Source organism: Oryctolagus cuniculus, chromosome 12 (genome assembly GCF_964237555.1).
Source record: "Oryctolagus cuniculus chromosome 12, mOryCun1.1, whole genome shotgun sequence".
NCBI classification, from domain to species: domain Eukaryota; kingdom Metazoa; phylum Chordata; class Mammalia; order Lagomorpha; family Leporidae; genus Oryctolagus; species Oryctolagus cuniculus.
The window spans coordinates 104,834,060-104,852,180 of NC_091443.1; the positions used below are offsets into that span (position 1 = coordinate 104,834,060).

The following is an 18,121-nucleotide window of genomic DNA, read 5'->3' on the forward strand; positions in this document are numbered from 1 at the left end:
GAGACAGAAGGAGAAAGCTAGTATTGGACCACAGAGCGTGGCTGCTGCCAGCCCCACACCGCTCCAGCAGCTGCCCAGGCCAGCACAGGCTGCGGCTGGCACTGGGAGTCCAGCAAGGTGACATCTGTCTCCTTCTGTTTCAGCTGCAGCCACCCCGCCCCTGGCTCCCCCTGGGATTTCTGGCAGCTCCTCCTGGCTTCTGAAACAGCCTGACCCAGGGTCCTGATGAAGTGGTGACCTCTCCAACCAGCAGGTCAGTGCCCCCTTGACGTCAGTGAGGACAGACCTGAGGTCTAACAGAGGGGAATGCGCCATTGTCGGGAGGCGGAGACCTCGGGAAGTCATGTCCTTGCTGCATACCTCAGTCTCCACATCTGTAAAATGGGCCTATCAATGCCTGGCTAACTGAAACTGTCACAGGGTTTAAATAATAAACTGAATGCATAGTGCACGGCTCGAGGGCTCTGCAAATTCCCTGGTGAGGATGAGGATGGTGGGTACATGAGGAGACAGCAGGAGCCGCCCTTCTTCCTGGAACTCTGTGTCTCCACAGCTGGGCCTGCGGGGAGCTGGCCCGCCTGTCCTCACCCACCGCAGCTCCTATCTGATCCCAGAATGTCCCGGCTCCCCGCCCAGGACCAGGCCTGGTGCTGGACTTTTGGCAGGCGTGATGGCATGTAACCCCCATACCCTGTGAAGCAGACGGCTCAGCTGTCCTCAGCAGGGAGAAAAAGCCCAGGCCCGGAGGACTCGGAGAGACACCCCAAGACAAGAGAGTGGTCTGCGGGCTGCTCGCAGCCCCATGCAGCCCCTGACTTACCCAGGTCTGTGCTGCACGCTGGTGCCCGAGCCGGACTCCTGGCCCCGCCTGCGGGAGCTGCTCCTCCCACCACACCTGCAGACCGCGTCCCTGGGCTCTGCAGAGCCCCTCAAGGGTCCCTGGGAGGCCCCCACGAAGGGAAAGAGGGGGCAGACCCTCCGTGCCTCCTGCCTGTGCACGCGGCAGCTCCTCTCCTGTCCATCCACCCGGTGGTACCTGGCGTTCAGTTTCATTGGAAGCGCAGCTTCTGTGGTTTTAAAAACTGCTCAGTGTCTGAGTCTTTCCCATCCTCCCGATACCCTCAGTCCACGGTGTGAGTGGAAAGTGCCATCCCAGCTCTCTTCCTATAGGATTAGGGGTGCAGGCAGCTGCAGGGGCCCCCCCACCGCCCAGGGGTCTACAAGGCTGGGGCTGTCACCCTGGGGGTCCCTGCCAGGGGTGCTGTGTCCCCTCCCCTGCCCCCTCTTGTGCACGGGGAAGGGGGGAAGGTGAGAAAGAGGAGAGGTTGCTGTCTCACACCCTCCCCAGGCAAGCAGCCATGAGCCTCCCATCCCCACTGCGGGCTGTCTCTGCAGGGGTGGAAGATGGTACCAGCCACGCCCGAGCCGGAGGAGGAGCCCGCAGTCCCTGCTCCGAGATGGAGGACGCCACACCCGAGCCCGTCTACGTGGACGTGGACAAGGGGCTGACCCTGGCCTGCTTCGTCTTCCTCTGCCTCTTCCTGGTCGTGATGATCATTCGCTGCGCCAAGGTCATCATGGACCCGTACAGCGCCATCCCCACATCCACGTGGGAGGAGCAACACCTGGACGACTGAGCGTGGGGGCGGCTGGGTGGGGACCGAGAGCCCAGCCCCCTGGGTAGCAGCGTCCCAGCATGCGACCCTGCGTGCCCTGTGGCCTCGCCCACGCCTGGGTGCTGTGGGGGTCACAACCATGGGACAGCCTGGGGAGAAGCGTGGTGGGCTGGGACTCGGGGGGCCAGGGCTCCAGTCGGGGAGTCGCTGGGAGACTGTGGGAAGTCATCTTTCCAGGCCCCTGTGCACCTGCGGAACTGGGTCCTGAACAGATGCCCCCGTGCCTCTCACACCTGCAGAAGACCCCGCCCCTCAAATGCAAAATAGCACAGGGAATCTCCCGGTGAGCCCAGGCTCCTCCCCCTTAGGGACCAGCGGTGGAGCAGGCAGAAAAGCATGACAGGAGGCTGAGGGAGCCACACCGGGGGAAACTCACAAAAGGCACATGGCTGCCGCCAAGCAGCACTTTTTTTAAAAACTAAATACAGAGGGGTCTATTTTTCCTGTGAGAAATGAAATGTGCATTTTAGAAACTTGAGAAAATGCAGATCAGTGGATGAACAGAAATTATACTTATAATCCCGCCTCCCCAAAACCACCATTTTAATATATTTCCTTCCAGCTTTCTTTAAAAAAATGTATTTATTTATTTGCTCTAAAGACAGAGAGAGAGAGAATTCCCACTCACTGGTTTATGGCCCCAAATGCCCACAACAGCCGGGGCTGGGCCAGGCTGAAGCCTGGAGCCAAGAACTCCATCAGGGTCTCCCACATGGGTGGCAGGGACCCACGTCCTTGAGCCGTCACCTGCTGCCCCCCAGGGTGTGCATTAGCAGAGAGATGGAATGGGGAATGGAGTTGGGACTCGAACCCAGTCCCAAGCAGTGATGTCTTAGCTGCCACCCGGAACACCTGCCCCATTGCACCTGCACCGTGTGGTGGCATTCACACCGGACGCCCGATGTTGTACCAGACCCCAGGAGAGCACTGTTAGGTCCCCATCTCACCGCACAGTCATCTTTTGTGCCGACGGCAGACTGTTCCACCTTGTGCTTGCCCGTCACCTCCCTTGGTTGCACCGTGAATTTTTTCCGTGAACTTTTCCTCGGTTGACTTATTCCACCCAGTGACTCCTGCAAGGTGCATAGTCCATGAAGTACTTACTGGACCAGGAGACCAGGGTCCCAGTCCTGTGTGGCCCAACCTTGTCGCTCCACCTGCTGGTGCCTCGGTCCCCTCCCTCGAAGAAGGGGAGGAAGAGCCTTGCCACTTTAAATGTATTATTATTGCTAATTATTACATATACCTCACGGGCGTGGAAGGACAGGGGCATCGCTAAAAATGTCTCATTTCAGGGCCTCCCTGCTGCCTCCTCTTCCCACCCTTACACCCCACCCCCACCCCATCGCCGACATCTGTGACCCAGCAGCAAGAACACTGGGCCGGAGCCCACGCTCCTGGTCCCAAATATTCTGCTTCCACATTGTCTGACCCTGGGCAACTCCGTCTCTCTGAGCCCCGGGTTGTCTGTGCACGCACCTGACAAGGTTGTACAGATGAGAGCATACCGGCAAGCAAGCATCAGTACCCTTTCTCGAACCCCTCGTTCCCAGGAGAAGCCAGGGGGTTGCTCTGCGAGGAGTTAGAGGTTCTGGGTTCCCCCCTCCCAGGCTCTCCTCAACTCCACAGGGCCACTCCCTGCAGAACTGCTCCCCTAGCCAGAACCACTGGTCATCGCTTGCATCCCCGCCGCAGGTCCTTACCCCACCCCGGGTCACCTGGGAATCGGGTTTCCGAAGCACAGTCACAATAGGTGACCCCTGCAAGTGCACAAGGCCACGGCCATTCAGGCAACATTCCACAGTGACCCACTCTTCCCCCCAACACCGCGTGGGATGCACAAAGGGACGGCTGGGAGAGGCGGTGGACCGGGCAGTGGACTGGGAGAGGATGTAAAGCCAGAACCTCGCTCGGGGACTTGCAGCCCGGCTGCAGCCTTTGCTCAGAGGCCTGCTCTGTGGAAATCCCATCCGGAGGGACCTGCAAAGCACAGCAGAACCAGCTCCCAGCTATCGGCAGCAAACCAGGAGCCGGGAGAGCTCCTGGAGGCTCGGAGCTCTCAGGAGCGGAAAACGGGGCGGGGGTGGGAGGTGGGGGGGGGGGGAGTCGGGCAGCGCAGCCCACACCGCGGGGGAGGACAGACAGCCCCTGTGATGTGGGCAGCTGTGAGGATCCAGAGTCAGTCCCACAGGATCACAGTCCCCGGGCTGGGGCGCACGAGGCCACACTGTGAGCTCCCTCGGGCGACCTGTGTGCACGCCAATATTTCAGGAGCACCGCGCGGGGGTGCCTGGGTCTCCTTCACTCTTTCCCACATTTGCAAACACTTGCCACCACCTCTCTCGACATTTTTGCATAGAAAGAGGAAATAAGGATGTTCCAGAAAGATTGGAAAACTGAAAAATCACTTCCAACCCGAGAACCCAGTGAAACGGAGGTTTTTCCACTTTGTGCATCTATGCATCCCCTTGCATCCTTGTCCACGTACAAGATGTTGGGTTTTCCTAAATGCTGTTCATTCTGGAACTTCCCGGGATGCTCTGTCTCCTCACATAGCCCAAGCATGCGTCCAGGTTGCTGCTGCGGTCTTCATTGTTGTCATGTACGTGGCTTTACAACAGGACATCTGCTGTATGCAATTATGCAGAGTCCGGCTATTAATTACTTGAATTGCATTCATCTCCCTATTAAATATGGACAAAGAAAAAAAAAAGAGACAGAGACGAGGGTCGCTGGGTGTTGCTCAGGAGAGCAGGGACTAAATATTCAACGCACGTCCTCGCCTACCTGAGACAGCCTTGGGGACTCCCGAGCTCTGTTCGTGCTTGGTGTCGCTTCAAGCCTGGAGGAGATGGGCGTCCGGGATTGGAGCTCCTCAACCAGTTTCTGGCTGGCAGATGAAGCTGAGGGTGTGGTGAGAGACAATCCAGCGGAAGTGTGCAAGACCAGAAGCTGGCAGAGCAGCAAGGGAAAGCCATTGGAGGAGAGGTGGCCTTGCTCCAGGACAAGGAAAACGTGGCTTGAGAGAACCCTCCCCGGCAGAGAAGAGGAGGACAGATTGCCCAGAGGGCGGTGTCTGGTGGCCGGGTTTAAGGGGTACCTATGCTGTGCTGTGGTCCTGTTGTGTTGCCGCCAGGAAAAGCTGGTCACAGCCCCTCTCGTAGGGATGCTTGGGACAACGCAGATATCTCTGGGTGGTGGGGAATGCAGCTGGAACCCCAGAGAAAGGGAAGGGGGCAGGTACAGAGATTTGCAGACACAGAGAATCCAAGGGACAGCCACTACAAGAAGACATGGGAGCCCTGGAAGGTTTAGGCTGATTTGAAGGAACCTACAGCTTGGCGTATCTGTTCCCATCACAACTGTTTGATGTTTGCCAGTGAGTTACTGAAACCACGTTGCTGAAACCGGTGTCTACCTGTTCCATAAAGCTGTCCCAGAATTCTGGAGGCTAACTCTTTCCAAAAGGGGGAGACAGAAAGAGGAAAGCATTGCAGAGCTTGGGGTGTCTGCTAGTGTGGGTTCATGCCCCTCGGTCTCACTGCCGAGGACTGGCCCTGCCATGCTCCGAGGATGATCACCCACAATGCCCTCTGTGGTCCACAGTGAGCTCCCGGAGTCCAGCCACAGTCCTGAGGGACAGACAGCCCATCGCCAACGCGTAGGTCCTTGATGGTCATCAGCAAAGGTTCCCTCTGTCCTGGGAGGAATGGCTCTGGGTCCTGGCACACTCAAAGCACTGATTGAAGAGAATTCAATGGGAGAATGCTTGCAGGGGTTGAGCAAAGAGAAACAACAGAGAATAGAAAACATGACGCCATGAGCATGTCAGCGGAAGAAACAAGGAGAACAGACTGCCCCCAGAGCAGCGAAGGCTGTCGCAACAGAGGAAGCGTCGGCCCACAGGAGCTGTGGCCACAGGTCCAGGATCAACTGCAGCCCCACAGGATGGGAGTCGGGGGAATAGACATCTTGACCTTTTGCCTCCCGCCCTCCAAACTCCTGTCTGGATTTCCCATTGGCCAAACACTACAGAAACAAGAGCACAGAGCGGCCCAGGGTGTCACAGCCCACACCGGCCAGTCTTCTAGAACAAATGAAAACCAGCGCCATCCTCCCCATGCCCACTCAGCACCCATTCATGATTCACGAGCTTGGCTTGGACGGGGGACGTGTGCTTGTCTCTGACACAGGGAAGACACAAAGTCCCATCAGGTACCCTATTGTCCAGGGGTGGGTGCCAACTTAGTCCCACTCCTATGGAACTAAAATTTCTGTAGCGTAGCCTCCATGGCCCAGGTGGACCGATCTCTGTGGAGCAGGGCGGCTGAGTGTGCCCTGCTCTCGCTGGTCCTGTGGTGTTGGGTGGTGACCTCAGCTTTGTGTTCCTGCCGCCCACTCCACATCCTCTCTGTGTTCAGGCAGTCCCTTGGCTCTTGCGGTATTTAATCTGGTGGAATGACCCAACTCGCCACCCAAATTCTTGGAGCCCTGTCTTTACTGAGTTGCCACGGATTCCACAAAGTCCCACAGTTCTTGAAGAGAGAGCTTGAAGGTCTCAGCTGGAAGCACTTTGAACAGGTGGACTGGGGCGGTGCTCCTCAAGCCACTGTCCCAGGGCGGATCTCATGAGCCTCTCCGGGAAGGTTCTTGGAAATTCAATTCATGTCGAACATAGGGTATGGAGAGAACCGTGGAGCAGCCAGCCCATTTCCCTTGGGGTTCTAGGATAAATCACCCTGCCAGGAGCCCTACCTGGCACAGGACCGTCTGAGCCTCCAACTTATCAGACCCATAACTATATTTCTTTTGGGAGCATTTCTTCTTGGGCACTAAGGGTTTCCAAACCCCTCAACCCTATAAGAATAGAAAACAAGATTCCATGTGTGTATGTGTGAGTTGACTTTTCCCAGGACAGAAGGTCTATTTCAGCTCATGGTTTTGAAGGTTCACAGTCCAAGATCTGGCGGCCGCGTTGGATTAGGCGTCTGTTAAGGCCAGAGGACAGCAGAGGGATGGTGAGCCAGGAAGCAGACACAGGAAGCCTGCTGGGCTTATGTCGCCAACTTGCTCCCTCCCTAGGGCGAGCTCCCAGGGACCTAAAGACTTCCCACCAGACCCATCTCCCAAACGTCATAATTAGGTCAAGTCTTCACCCTCAAACCACCAACATTAATCCAGTGACCATTAGCATAAGACTTGGGGGTTACACCCCTGCCAGGTTCTGTTCAAGCCACAATAGTGGAGTATTAGGTGCAATAGAGGAGTCAGTCTCACCTCCATTCTTGGGTCCTGGACTTGCATCTGGAGGGAACACGGCCTCTCGTGTAAGCCAAGTGCTGTCTCCTGTGGGTCAGCCGCCGTAACCGAGCCCACCTGAGCTGCTTCAAGCTTTGGGTCACACCGACTGCCTCTGCTGATGAGGCAGGGGGTAAACAGGGAAGGTCATGGGCACAAGGCCACTGCTCTACTTGCTTCCCAAATGAATTCCTTGGTGCAAGGTCGTGTTGGTGATCTAGGCTGAGAAGAAGGGGCTGCCACTGGAATGCATCTCCTACAGTTCACATGTTGGAAACTTGAACTTTTGATGAGACATGATTAGGCCACGAGGGAGTGGGACTTCCATGAAATGGGGAATTTGGCGTCTCTCTCTCTCTCTCTCTCTCTCTCTCTCTCGACACTTTCCACCAGGTGATCACTACATACCCAGCCCGACCGTGGACTTCCCAGCCTCCCTGTGAGCCAAATAAATATCTGTTCATTATGAATTTCCCGGTCTGTGGGATTCTGTTAACACAGCACGGAACAGGCTAGGATGAAGGAAACACAGCACATGGCGGGAGGGCAGGGGTGGCAGGGTGAGAGAGAGAGAGACACATTCAGAACATGTGTCTACTCTGCCGCCCTCTGTGGAAGGAGTCTCCCAGCACCCATCCCTGGGGCATGGAGCCATGTCGGGGGCTGGCGTTGGTCCCCTCCACCAGCAGGTTGTGTATCCAGAACTGACGGGAATTGATGAGCTGTGACGTCATGAGCTCATGGGTAAGGGGCCCCCAGACAGCCTGTGGGAAATACGTGGTATGAGGAAACTATGGATTGCAAAACGTAGGCACTACAATCTACCCTTTAACTGCATCCACGCAAATGGTTTATGGGACCCTTGCGTAGCCTCTGTCCCTTCCACTATGGTCACCGTGTTCACGGTGCTACTGAGCAAAGCCCAGAGTGGACAGCGGAACAGGCAGACGTCCACAGCAATGCCTCTTGGCAGTGGACGCCCTCTGCTGGGCATTTGGATGCCATGTGAAAGTCTTGGCACTCGGAGCCCCTTCAGAGATACCCTCACAAACATCCCCCAGGCTGTCGTGGGTCCTCTCTTCCAATCTTGTGCACCAAGGACACTTTCATGACCACTGAGTTTGCTGGGTCTTAAGGCACCACATGGCACCTGCTGTCATAGCCCAGACCTGTTCAAGAGCTTTCTTTTTTAAAGATTTATTTATTTGAGAGGTAGTGTTGCAGACAGAGAGAGGGAGAGACAGACAGAAAGGTCTTCCACCGGTTCATTCCCCAAATGGCTGCAGTGGCCAGAGCTGAGCCGATCCAAAGCCAGGAGCCAGGAGCTTCTTCCGGGTCTCCCACGTGGGTGCAGGGGCCCAAGGACTTGGACCATCTTCTACTGCTTTCCCAGGCCACAGCAGAGAGCTGGATCGGAAGAGGAGCAGCCGAGACTCAAACCAGCGCCCCTATGGGATGTCGGTGCAGCAGCAGAGCCCCAGCCCTGTATACACGAAGCCGGCCCCTTCTAGAGCCTTTTAGCACGTGGTGCCCCATCAAAGCCAGCAGTCTTAGGACATGTGCAGTAAACCCCTCAGAGAGGCACACGCAAACGAGAACCCTCAACCACTCAACTTCTTCCTCTGTGGTGAACAAGGCAGTACAGCAGTGTGTCTCACCCAGAGGGGACATCCCCACACACTCCAGACTCCTAGAGCTCAGGAAACCACCTAGTGGCGATTGCCTGGAAATGCACACCGATTGCTCTCCGTTTTGGCAAGCAGGTGCCATCCACGGTGTTGACCAGATCCAGTGAGCACAATGCCTTCAATGCAGCAGGCACTCATGAGACTCTATGGGTTGTCAAGACAACCAGGATTCCCCCTTAAAGTGACAGAGAGAGGGATAATGGCAGACCCCGGAGGTAATGCAGTGAGGGTGACCCACAGTCTGACAGGTGACATCAACTCCTTCCAATGACCTTCATTTTTTAAAAATTTTATTTATTTTTATTTATTTAACAGATAGACAGTGAGAGAGAGAGACAGAGAGAGAGGTCTTCCTTCCATTGGTTCACTCCCCAAATGGTCGCTACCGCCGGAGCTACACCAATCTGAAGCCAGGAGCCAGGTGCCTCCTCCTGGTCTCCCATGTGGGTGCAGGGCCCAAGCGCTTGGGCCATCCTCCACTGCCCTCCCATGCCACAGCAGAGAGCTGGACTGGAAGTGGAGCAACTGGGACTAGAACCCGGCGCCTATATGGGATGCCGGCACCGCAGGCGGAGGATTAACCAAGTGAGCCACGGCACCGGCCCCCAATGACCTTCGTTGATTGAAGTGCAACTTTAAAGAATTTTCTAGCACAGGGATTCTCGTATATTCTCACCAGAATCTCCTGAACAGCTTGTACTCACACAAGTGTTGGGTTCCAGAATTACTTTCAGCTTGGTTGGTCTTGGGAGGAGCCCCATAATCTGTGTGTCTAACAAGTTTCAGGGTGATGTTGAAGGTACTGACCTAGGGAACACACTTTGAGAACCGCTGCTCTGGTAGGGCACCAGTCTCTCCATGTTGGGTGCATAACAGCGCTAACAGGTGCCAGGGAGTAGGCGGGCCTTTCCTAATAAACATACAACATCCGGAACATCTTCTAGGACTGGGCCAGGCCACAGCAGGAGCCCAGAAATGCAATCCAGGTCTCCCACGTGGCGGGACAGGAACCCAGTCTTTTGAACCATCGCTGCAGCCCCCCAGGCTTTGCAGAAGAAGAAGCTGGAGTGAGGAGCCCAAGTGGGGTGTTGAACCCTGGTATTCCAACATGGGATGCAGGCTTCCCAGCTCGTGCCTTCGTGGCTACCCCCACTATACTTCCTCATGCCCCATTGAAGGCATTGTCCTAGGGCCCTCTGGTGAGGTTTCTTTAGGGGTCAGCATCCCCAGCTCCCGGAGCCTGCAGACTCCTCCCTCTGCCGTGTTCCAGGGAGCTGGGGTTGAGTTGTGTTGAGTTGGGGTAACTCAACCTCATTCTCTGATGACCCCTCACTGAGTTTATATTTCAACCAAGAAATGAGCTTCGCAGATGGTTAATGCCACTCCCAGGGGCCCCAGGCAACATATTAAATCCAGAATCCTCCATTAGCGCATACACAGTAATAAATTCCTGCCTCATACCTTCCTTGGTCTAAGTGTCTTGGAATCTATTGCCATACGTGTTCAGCAGGCTCAAGGGTCCTGAAGTTTCTCCCATGTTGATTCTGAAAGCCTTGCCCTTCTCCCCCAGCCCATGCTAAGATCTAGCTCTAGTCTAGTCTAGTCTGTCTGGAGACAGAAAGGGTGTGTTGGGGGGAGGGGTGGGCCCTGCACCTGTTGCAGGTACACTCACTGAAAGATTTTAAGCAGAAAGAAGCTGAGATCCCTCAGCCAGAGGTACACAGGGAAGGGCCAGGAGGACTTGGGAGTTCAAAGTTGCATCTGTCCAGATGTCCCTGTCCCCAGTCTCAGGCTCTCCCTTAGCCACTGTCCTCCCGTTAGGTAAGAGAGCTGTTAAAGACGACACGTCTCCCTGCTTTGCAACCCAGACCTGAGCCAGATCCTGGGCTGCATCTGTCCTGTGGCTGCGTGAACTGACTACTGCTGCCTGGGAGCTGTCTGATGCTCCCCCTGCAGCTTGGGGTACGAATTCAAGGTGGGGAGTTTCCCTTTGTATGTGTCCACGCTCCGGGCCCATCATGAGCAGTCGGCCCTCCTTACGGTCTGTGTAATCCGCAATATTCACACAGCTGCAAGCAAGCGCCCACGAGTCTCACTCTTGTAACTCTTGCCCTCAACGTGCCCTCGGTCCCGTGCCCCCACTGGTGCTATTTTGACAACTGTGCTATCGCTGCATGCCACAGGTTACTAGAATCTCAGGGGCCCCAACAAGGACGCCACCCCTCCTCTCATCCGCAAGCCCAAATCTTAGCCTCAGTCTGTTCGCTGCTCCCTGTCCTGATACTGATGACTTTACTCCAACTGCACCTGCCAAAGATTCACTGCGGAGGGTGTACTGCGGGACTATTTGCAAATCCAGGACTGACCTGACCACAAGCAGCAGCCTCGGCCACCCCTGGCCCGGGCAGGAAGCGGGAGCAGCAGGGTCCAGCAAGGGAGGTGGGTGCGCTGCCCACAGCAGGAGGGACTCCAGGCAGGTGGATACAGAGGGATGCGGCCGCTGCCCAATCCATGACTCAGCAGGGGTGGCGTCAGGGGAATACGTTCTCTCAGCGTCTTTCTCCTTCCCTATCCCAGGAGCACGTGAGGCAGGTGCGCGGCCAGGTGTGGCGTCGCCCGCGTCCCAGCATCTGGGCTCCATGCCACCTCCGGCTCCTGACTCCAGCTTCCTGCTGATGCGCACCCTGGGAGGCAGCTGTGATGGCTCAAGGACTGGGGTCCCCGCCTCCCAGGTGGGAGACCTGACCTGAGCCCCCCACCCCGGCTTTGCTGCCTGGGGAGTGGAGCAGTAGACGGGAGCTCTGCCTTTCTCATATAAGCAAACAGAAGCTGGTGAAGATACACGAGGTTAGTGTGTCCAAGATCAAACAGGGGGGCCGGCGCTGTGGTGCAGTGGGTTAACGCCCTGGCCTGAAGCGTCAGCATCCCATGTGGGTGCCAGTTCGAGTCCTGGTTGCTCCTCTTCTGATCCAGCTCTCTGCTGTGGCCCGGGAGGGCAGTGGAGGATGGACCAAGAGCTTGGGCCCTGCACCCGTGTGGGGGATCTGGAGGAAGCTCCTGGCTCCTGGCTCCGGATTGGCACAGCTACAGCCATTGCAGTCAACTGGGGAGTGAACTAGTGGATGGAAGACTCTCTCTCTCTCTCTCTCTCTCTTTGTAATTCTGACTTTCAAGTAAATAAAATAAATCTTCAAAAAAAAAAAAAAATCGAACAGGGACTGCTCTCCCTTGGGACTCAGCTGGACACAGCCCACCCTGTGCCCTAAACACCACTTCCTTGCCCTGTGTCCTCGGAATGCAGGTGACCGTGTGAGCCCCACACAGGGCCACGCTGAGTTCTGCGTGGGAAACAGGCAGGACAGCAAGAGCGTCGGGGCCGCATTCCTCCCCCAGCCCCCGCGCCACTCACTCCTGCTCCACGTGCAGGCTCCTCACGGATCAGTGAGCGTTCGCAGCGGCTCTACAAGGCTAATGCAGACGAATTCACTAATTCATATCCAATTAGGCACACGCGGCTCTCAACACCCCACAAAGGAAGAGCCGGACGGAATCCTGACCTTGGCAGCTGGCCGGTTGTTGAACGCCAGCACAGTACACAGTGCTGCTTCTATAAAAAGCATTTAATGGGATTTCATTACATTTCCCCAAAATAAATGTAAACACTTCCGTTTCATTTAAACACGTTTGATGTTAAATGTTGACGTTCTTTCATAATTCGAATCTTGTCCTTTAATTTTACAGAGAACTTGGATTATTTTCAAAGAAAAAGAACTGAGAACGTTGAGTGGCAGGCAGCAGGTACTGTGGGCAGGCAGCCGGCAGCCGCTGGGACGCCCACGTTCCGTCTCGCAGTATCTGACTCCACTTCCAGCTCCTCCACTTCCGGTGCAACTTCCGGATTACAGGAACCCTGGGAGGCAGCAGGTGTGGATCAAGGGTGTGGGTCCCTGCCACCCTTGTGGGAGACCCGGATGGAGCTCCTGGCTCAGGGCTTCAACCTGGCCCAGCCCTGGCTGCTGCAGGAATTTGGGAGAGTTAACCAGCAAATAGATGAATCTCTGTTTCTCAGCCTTTCAAATAAAAATGAAAATAATTGGAAAGAAAAACAACTTTGTAAATGCATCTGAAATAAAATCTTTATAGAGTTAGAAAATCTTTGTATCTTGTACACTTGGAATATAATTCAATTTAATTTTTAATCTCTGATACTGGCAATAAAACTCAAGTTCTGTGAAAAGCTTAGGATGGCACAATTAGTGTTTCCACTGAAATTGAAGCAAAAAATTAATTTTATTTATTTTTGATAGAGACATGAAAAGAGAGAGAGAGACCGCTCATCTGCTGCATCACTCCCCAAAGGCCCAGAGCAGCCAGAGCTGAGCCAGGCAGAAGCTGGGAGCCAGGAGCTCCATCCGGGTCTCCCACGTGGGCAGCAGGGACCCAGTCACTTTTGTTTGACAGGCAGAGTGGACAGTGAGAGAGAGAGACAGAGAGAAAGGTCTTCCTTCCATTGGTTCACCCCGCAATGGCTGCTGTGGCTGGCGCCTGTGCTGATCCGAAGCCAGGAGCCAGGTGCTTCTCCTGGTCTCCCATGGGGTGCAGGGCCCAAGCACCTGGGCCATCCTCCACTGCACTCCCTGGCCACAGCAGAGAGCTGGCCTGGAAGAGGGGCAACCGGGACAGAATCTGGCGCCCCGAATGGGACTAGAACTCGGTGTGCCGGTGCTGCAAGGCGGAGGATTAGCCTAGCGAGCCGTGGCGCCGGCCGGACCCCATCACTTGAACCACCACTGCTGCCTCCCAGGCTGGGCAGTGGCAGCAGGCCTGGGACTCCACCCGGCACTCAGAGCCGGGATGCGAGCATCTCAACCCTGCGCCACCCCGCCCCAGGAAAATCATGTGGGCACTTGGCCTGGCAGCTGGACGCCCGCACACCACAACGCAGAGCCCGGGCTCCAGCCTCAGCTCCGGTTCCTGACTGTAGCTCTCTGTCAGGGCAGACCCTGGGAGGTAGGGGGGACGACTCAGGTAACTGGGCTCCTGCTGCACGCACACACACACACACACGCGCGCGCACACGCACACGCACACGCACACACACACACACACCCCGCCGGAGACCTGGAGTTCCCGGCTCAGCCCTGTTCATCATGGGGCCATCTGGGGAGGGAGCGAGTGACAGAGAGCTGTCTCACATTTTAAAAACATTTCATTTAAAAATGTATAAAGCAAGTCCATCTCGTGGATTTATGCTCCTCCGCACACAGCCATCCGTCAAGCCCTCTGCGCGTACGGTGATGATGAAGTTCAGGGGAGCATCTTACCCACTTTCAACCATGTGAATGTCACAGCCTTGCAGAGAGGCTAGCACGGTAATTCTGACGGCAAGCATGCCCAGGCGGGAGAACGGAAGTGCTTTTTTAACAGCCTGTGGCTTGGCTTAAGTGCTCTGAGACGCCCATACACAAGGGGGCCCCCACGTGCTCTCTTGGCTCAGGAGCAGATCTGAGTCGGATGCACCTGTGGCCCAGCAACCCTCCAGAGCTCACGTGTTCAGTGGACAAACAGGAACCCAGGGACAGCTGCGTGTGAGGGATGCCCGGACTGCATCACGCAGCTCAAAATCCAACAAGGCAGTGAGCAAATCCCACGCGACGGGATCACAGCGTCGGGGGACACAGTATCCCCAGGCAGGATGCGGCTGCAGCTCCAGCTCGTGTGTGCGGTGCTGGGAGACGGTCTGGAAACAGGACTGGCCCCAGCCTCAGCCCCCGAGGGCAGAAAACGAAAACAGAGCAGGCTCTGCAAGCCAACACCCAGTGCTTTCCTCTTTAGGTTTAGGGATTCTTGTCTGTGTGTGTACAGCTGGACGTGTGCATGTTTGTGTGCGTGTATCTGAAAGGCAGAGAGAGGAGGAGGTCTCCCACCAGGGTGGCAAAGACCCCAGCACGTTGGGCATCACCCACTGCCTTCCCAGCATCATTAGCAGGAAGTGGCAATCAGAGGCGGAGCCGGGACTCGAACTCAGGCCCTCCCCTAAGAGCTGTGCATGTTCCCATCGGCAGCTTAAGCCGCCGCGCCGCAACAGCCATCCCAGGAGGCAGTGTGGGCCCAGGGTTTCCAAGTCCCTTCTGCCCCTCTGCAGGCACAGCGGGGGAAGGGACTCCCTCGGACGCAGGGGTCTTGCCAAGAGGAAGAGAGGGGCACACAGAAACCAAGCTGGTCCCTCAGGATTCAGCCCTAGCACATTGATCCTCCTGAGGCTGTTAAAACGAAAACGCTTCCAAAGAAAGGAAGAACACACGTTTTTAAATTGGAGCTCCACGGAAGGCTGGCGTCTGGTGGTGCAGTGGATAAGCGACTGCTTGCAGCACCTCCATCCCGTATCGGGGTACCTGGGTTCCAGCCTCAGCTCGACCTCGGATTCCAGCTCCCTTCAGATGCACACTGGGAGGCAATGGGTCAAGTGCTGGGGTCCCTGCCACCCACATGGGAGACCCGGATGGAGCCCCCAGCATGTGAGTAGATGGGAACTTGCACTCTGTCTTTCAAAGAAACAAAGAAACTGCGTTGGAGGTCCGTTTTCGTTAACGGGAATCTTGGAGAGAACATGAACTATAAGGATCTCAAGGAGCGTCCTGGCGGCTGTTGCCGGGTGACCCAGGGCGCCTGAGAGCAGGTGAGTCCCTGCGGGGAGCAAGGAGGCTCCTCTTCCCTGGCTCTCCTCTGGCCCCTGCTACCCGAAACCCACCCAGCCAGGGCGGAGAGGCCAGCCGCTGGGGTTGCTGTGCCTGGTCGGGGGAGCACCTGCTGTGTACTAACGGGCAGTGAGAGGTCAGGCTGAGGGTGCCCTGCTGAGACCCGTCGGCCCTGGTGCCACAGGGCCAGTGGGTCCATCAGGATTTTAGGCCATCTTTGCCCGGACACCTCCAGAAGGGCCCTGCTGGGAGCAGCAGGCAGCCGACAGGCAGGTGCGGGGAGGGCTCTGAGGGCGTGAAGCTGGATCCCCGCCTGCAGTTGACACCAGGAGACGCCCTCAGGCCCAGGCTGCGGAGCAGGGGTTTTAGGGCCCTGGCAACACAGCCCCCAGGAGCTCAGAAAGACCCCAGGCCAAGGTGGGGCTTCCAGATTCAGCCTGGGCAGCTCTCTGGCACAAAGGCCCTACGATCCACACAACGGGGGCCTGCTCTGGCCACACCCCCCCAGACCCCACAGAGCGTCATCCCCACCGTCACAGCTTTTCCTGCGAGAAGGCAAGGGTTTGGGGCTGTGCTGCCACTCACTGCCATTCTTGTGCATAGAACAGTGCCTGGCACAGGCGAGGCACCTGATAACCACTTGTCGGATGCATGCTGTTCTCTGATGGGCAGGCTCTGCACACTCAGCGTGGGGCTCAGCAGCCACCTGGGAGCCCGCGAGGCCCAGGGCCGCCCATGGGCAGTGGGCAGGGGTGAAGGAGACGGGGCAGCACTCACTCTCCCCACTTGGGGAGGCCCGGGCCCCTCCCCTGCCCTCGCACAGATCAGGGGCACATCCATCACCACAGCAGGGAGGGGAATTCTGTGCAAGGTTAAGAGCGGCTGCAGTGCCCCTGCACTGAGTGTCACCCGCAGTGTGACCACCCATCGGCCCCAACAGGCGCTGACTAGGCAGGCGGCCAGCTGTGTTGCTTATGCCTGAACATGTGGTCAAGCCTTCCAGATGTTTCTGGGCCAGGGTGCTGGACGAGATCCACGTGGGGAGACATCACCTGAGGGGCGGAGTCCCCTTTGCAGGGTTGTGTGTTGGGGGTGGGGGGTGGGGGCTGCACCTGCAGATGGCCCTGAGCTCCCCCGGCCCAGCTGGTGCACCTGGGGTCGTTTGTTCCAATGACTCTCGGCTTATGCTCAAGTCTATGCACCCTCAACTCCCCCATGAAGATGAGAAGCCAGGGCCAGTCTTCAGGGGGTGGTTAAGACACCACTTCAGAGGCTCACATCCTGGGTGGGCGCTGTCCTTCGTGGGTAAGACCACTGCTGGGAGACTGGGAGGGGTCCTGCCTCCACCTCCAGCCCAGTTGCCTGCTGGGTTCGGCCCCTGCCATCCCTGTGGGAGACGCGGATGGTGGTCCAGGCTCCTGGCTCCAGTCTCGCCCGGCTCCGGCCATTGCAGCCATTTGGGGAGTGAACCAGCGGATGGAAGATCCCTAACGTTCTCTCCCTTAACCCCTCTCTCTTCGTAGCTCTCTCTGCCTTTTTGAAAGGTGCCCACACCCCACACTGGGGTACTTAGGTTCAGTACCCACCTCCACTCCCAACTCCAGCTGCACGACGGCAAACCTCAGCGGTGCCACGTCAGAAGGCACAGAAACCTGCTGGCCGCACAGGCCCACGGTGCAGCCGGCATGTGTCTGTCAAGGCCGCCGGCCCAGCAAGATGCCCCAGCTCCTCCTTCAGAGTCGTAAAGGACTCTGGGAGCCAGGCCCCAGCCCTGCCCCGTGACGATCTATGGGTCCCTGTCCAGGCTGGAGCACACCCTGCTGCAGCTGTGCCCAGGCTGCCCGCGGCCCTGGTCCAGGCTCCAGGGCCTCTGGCTGCCCTCCAAAGTCCTGCTCGTGCACCGAGTCCCTTCCTCCTGTTTTCAGCTCTGCCCAGCTCAGGGGACAGTACTCGGTCCACCCACCCACACGACACCCGGACTCCAGCTCCCCGCTAATGTGCACCCTGGGCGGCAGCAGGTGACGGCTCAGGCAGTTGGGTCCCTGCCACCCACGTGGGAGACCCAGACGGGGTTCCCGGCTCCTGACTTTGACCTGGTCCAGCCCCTGCTTTTGTGGGCCTATGGGGGAGTGAACCAGCAGATGGGAGCCCTGTCTGTCTCTCAAATAAATGAATCTGAAAAGAGGTTAGTGATTCTCCCTCGAGGACCCAGGACACAGGTGCATGCTGGGCGCGCAGGCCTCGGGCGTGGGGACAGCGCACCACGGCTTTATTTACTGTTGCGGGAGGTCCCAGTCACCCAGGGGGCTGGAGCCGCTCAAGCGGACAGGAGGGCAGGCAGCACTCGTCCAGAACACTGGCCAAAGCCGACACGGTAGCCGTCCCCCTGGCAATACCCTGCAAGAGAGGACGGGGTTAGCCAGGGAGCAGCGGGGCAGTGGGCACACAGCCGGCCCCAAGTGGGAAGGCCCCGGCAGCACAGGCTCAGGCCTCCAACAGCAAAGCCGGGCAGAGCCACACAGGGGGAGCACCTGAACTAGAACTCAGAGCCGCCCCAAGACTGGGGACCTCCAAGACCCGGCGAGGCTGCAGGCTTCCTGGCGGTGTCGACTCCCTCAGCCCGAGCTGGGCTTCAAATTCTCCAACCGCCTGATCGTGTGAGCCGGGCTCCTCCCCCTCCTGGCTCTGCCACCTTGGGTCCCTCTGGAGCTCTGTTTCTTCATCTGGGAAATGGGTCTAAGGCTCACACACACTGCCCAGG

The 18,121-nt window shown here is 57.3% G+C and overlaps 1 protein-coding gene and 1 long non-coding RNA gene across 5 annotated transcripts in view; one reads left to right on the forward strand and one right to left on the reverse strand.

Moving 5' to 3' along the window:
* Positions 1 to 1,771, forward strand: part of CTXND1 (cortexin domain containing 1) — a 47,545-nt gene extending 45,774 nt beyond the window's left edge. For all 3 annotated transcript variants that reach the window (XR_011381070.1, XR_011381071.1, XR_001792557.3), the window contains exons 2-3: positions 144 to 253; positions 1,396 to 1,771. This is a non-coding gene — a long non-coding RNA (cortexin domain containing 1). The remainder of the gene's footprint in view (positions 1 to 143; positions 254 to 1,395) is intronic.
* Positions 1,772 to 17,546: 15,775 nt separating this feature from the next.
* The window catches only part of FAH (fumarylacetoacetate hydrolase), a 28,764-nt gene continuing 28,189 nt past the window's right edge, over positions 17,547 to 18,121 (reverse strand). For both annotated transcript variants that reach the window (XM_051834227.2, XM_051834225.2), the window contains one exon: positions 17,547 to 17,757. In XM_051834227.2, the coding sequence (XP_051690187.1) occupies positions 17,678 to 17,757 (80 nt within the window). In that variant the 3' untranslated portion in view covers positions 17,547 to 17,677. The remainder of the gene's footprint in view (positions 17,758 to 18,121) is intronic.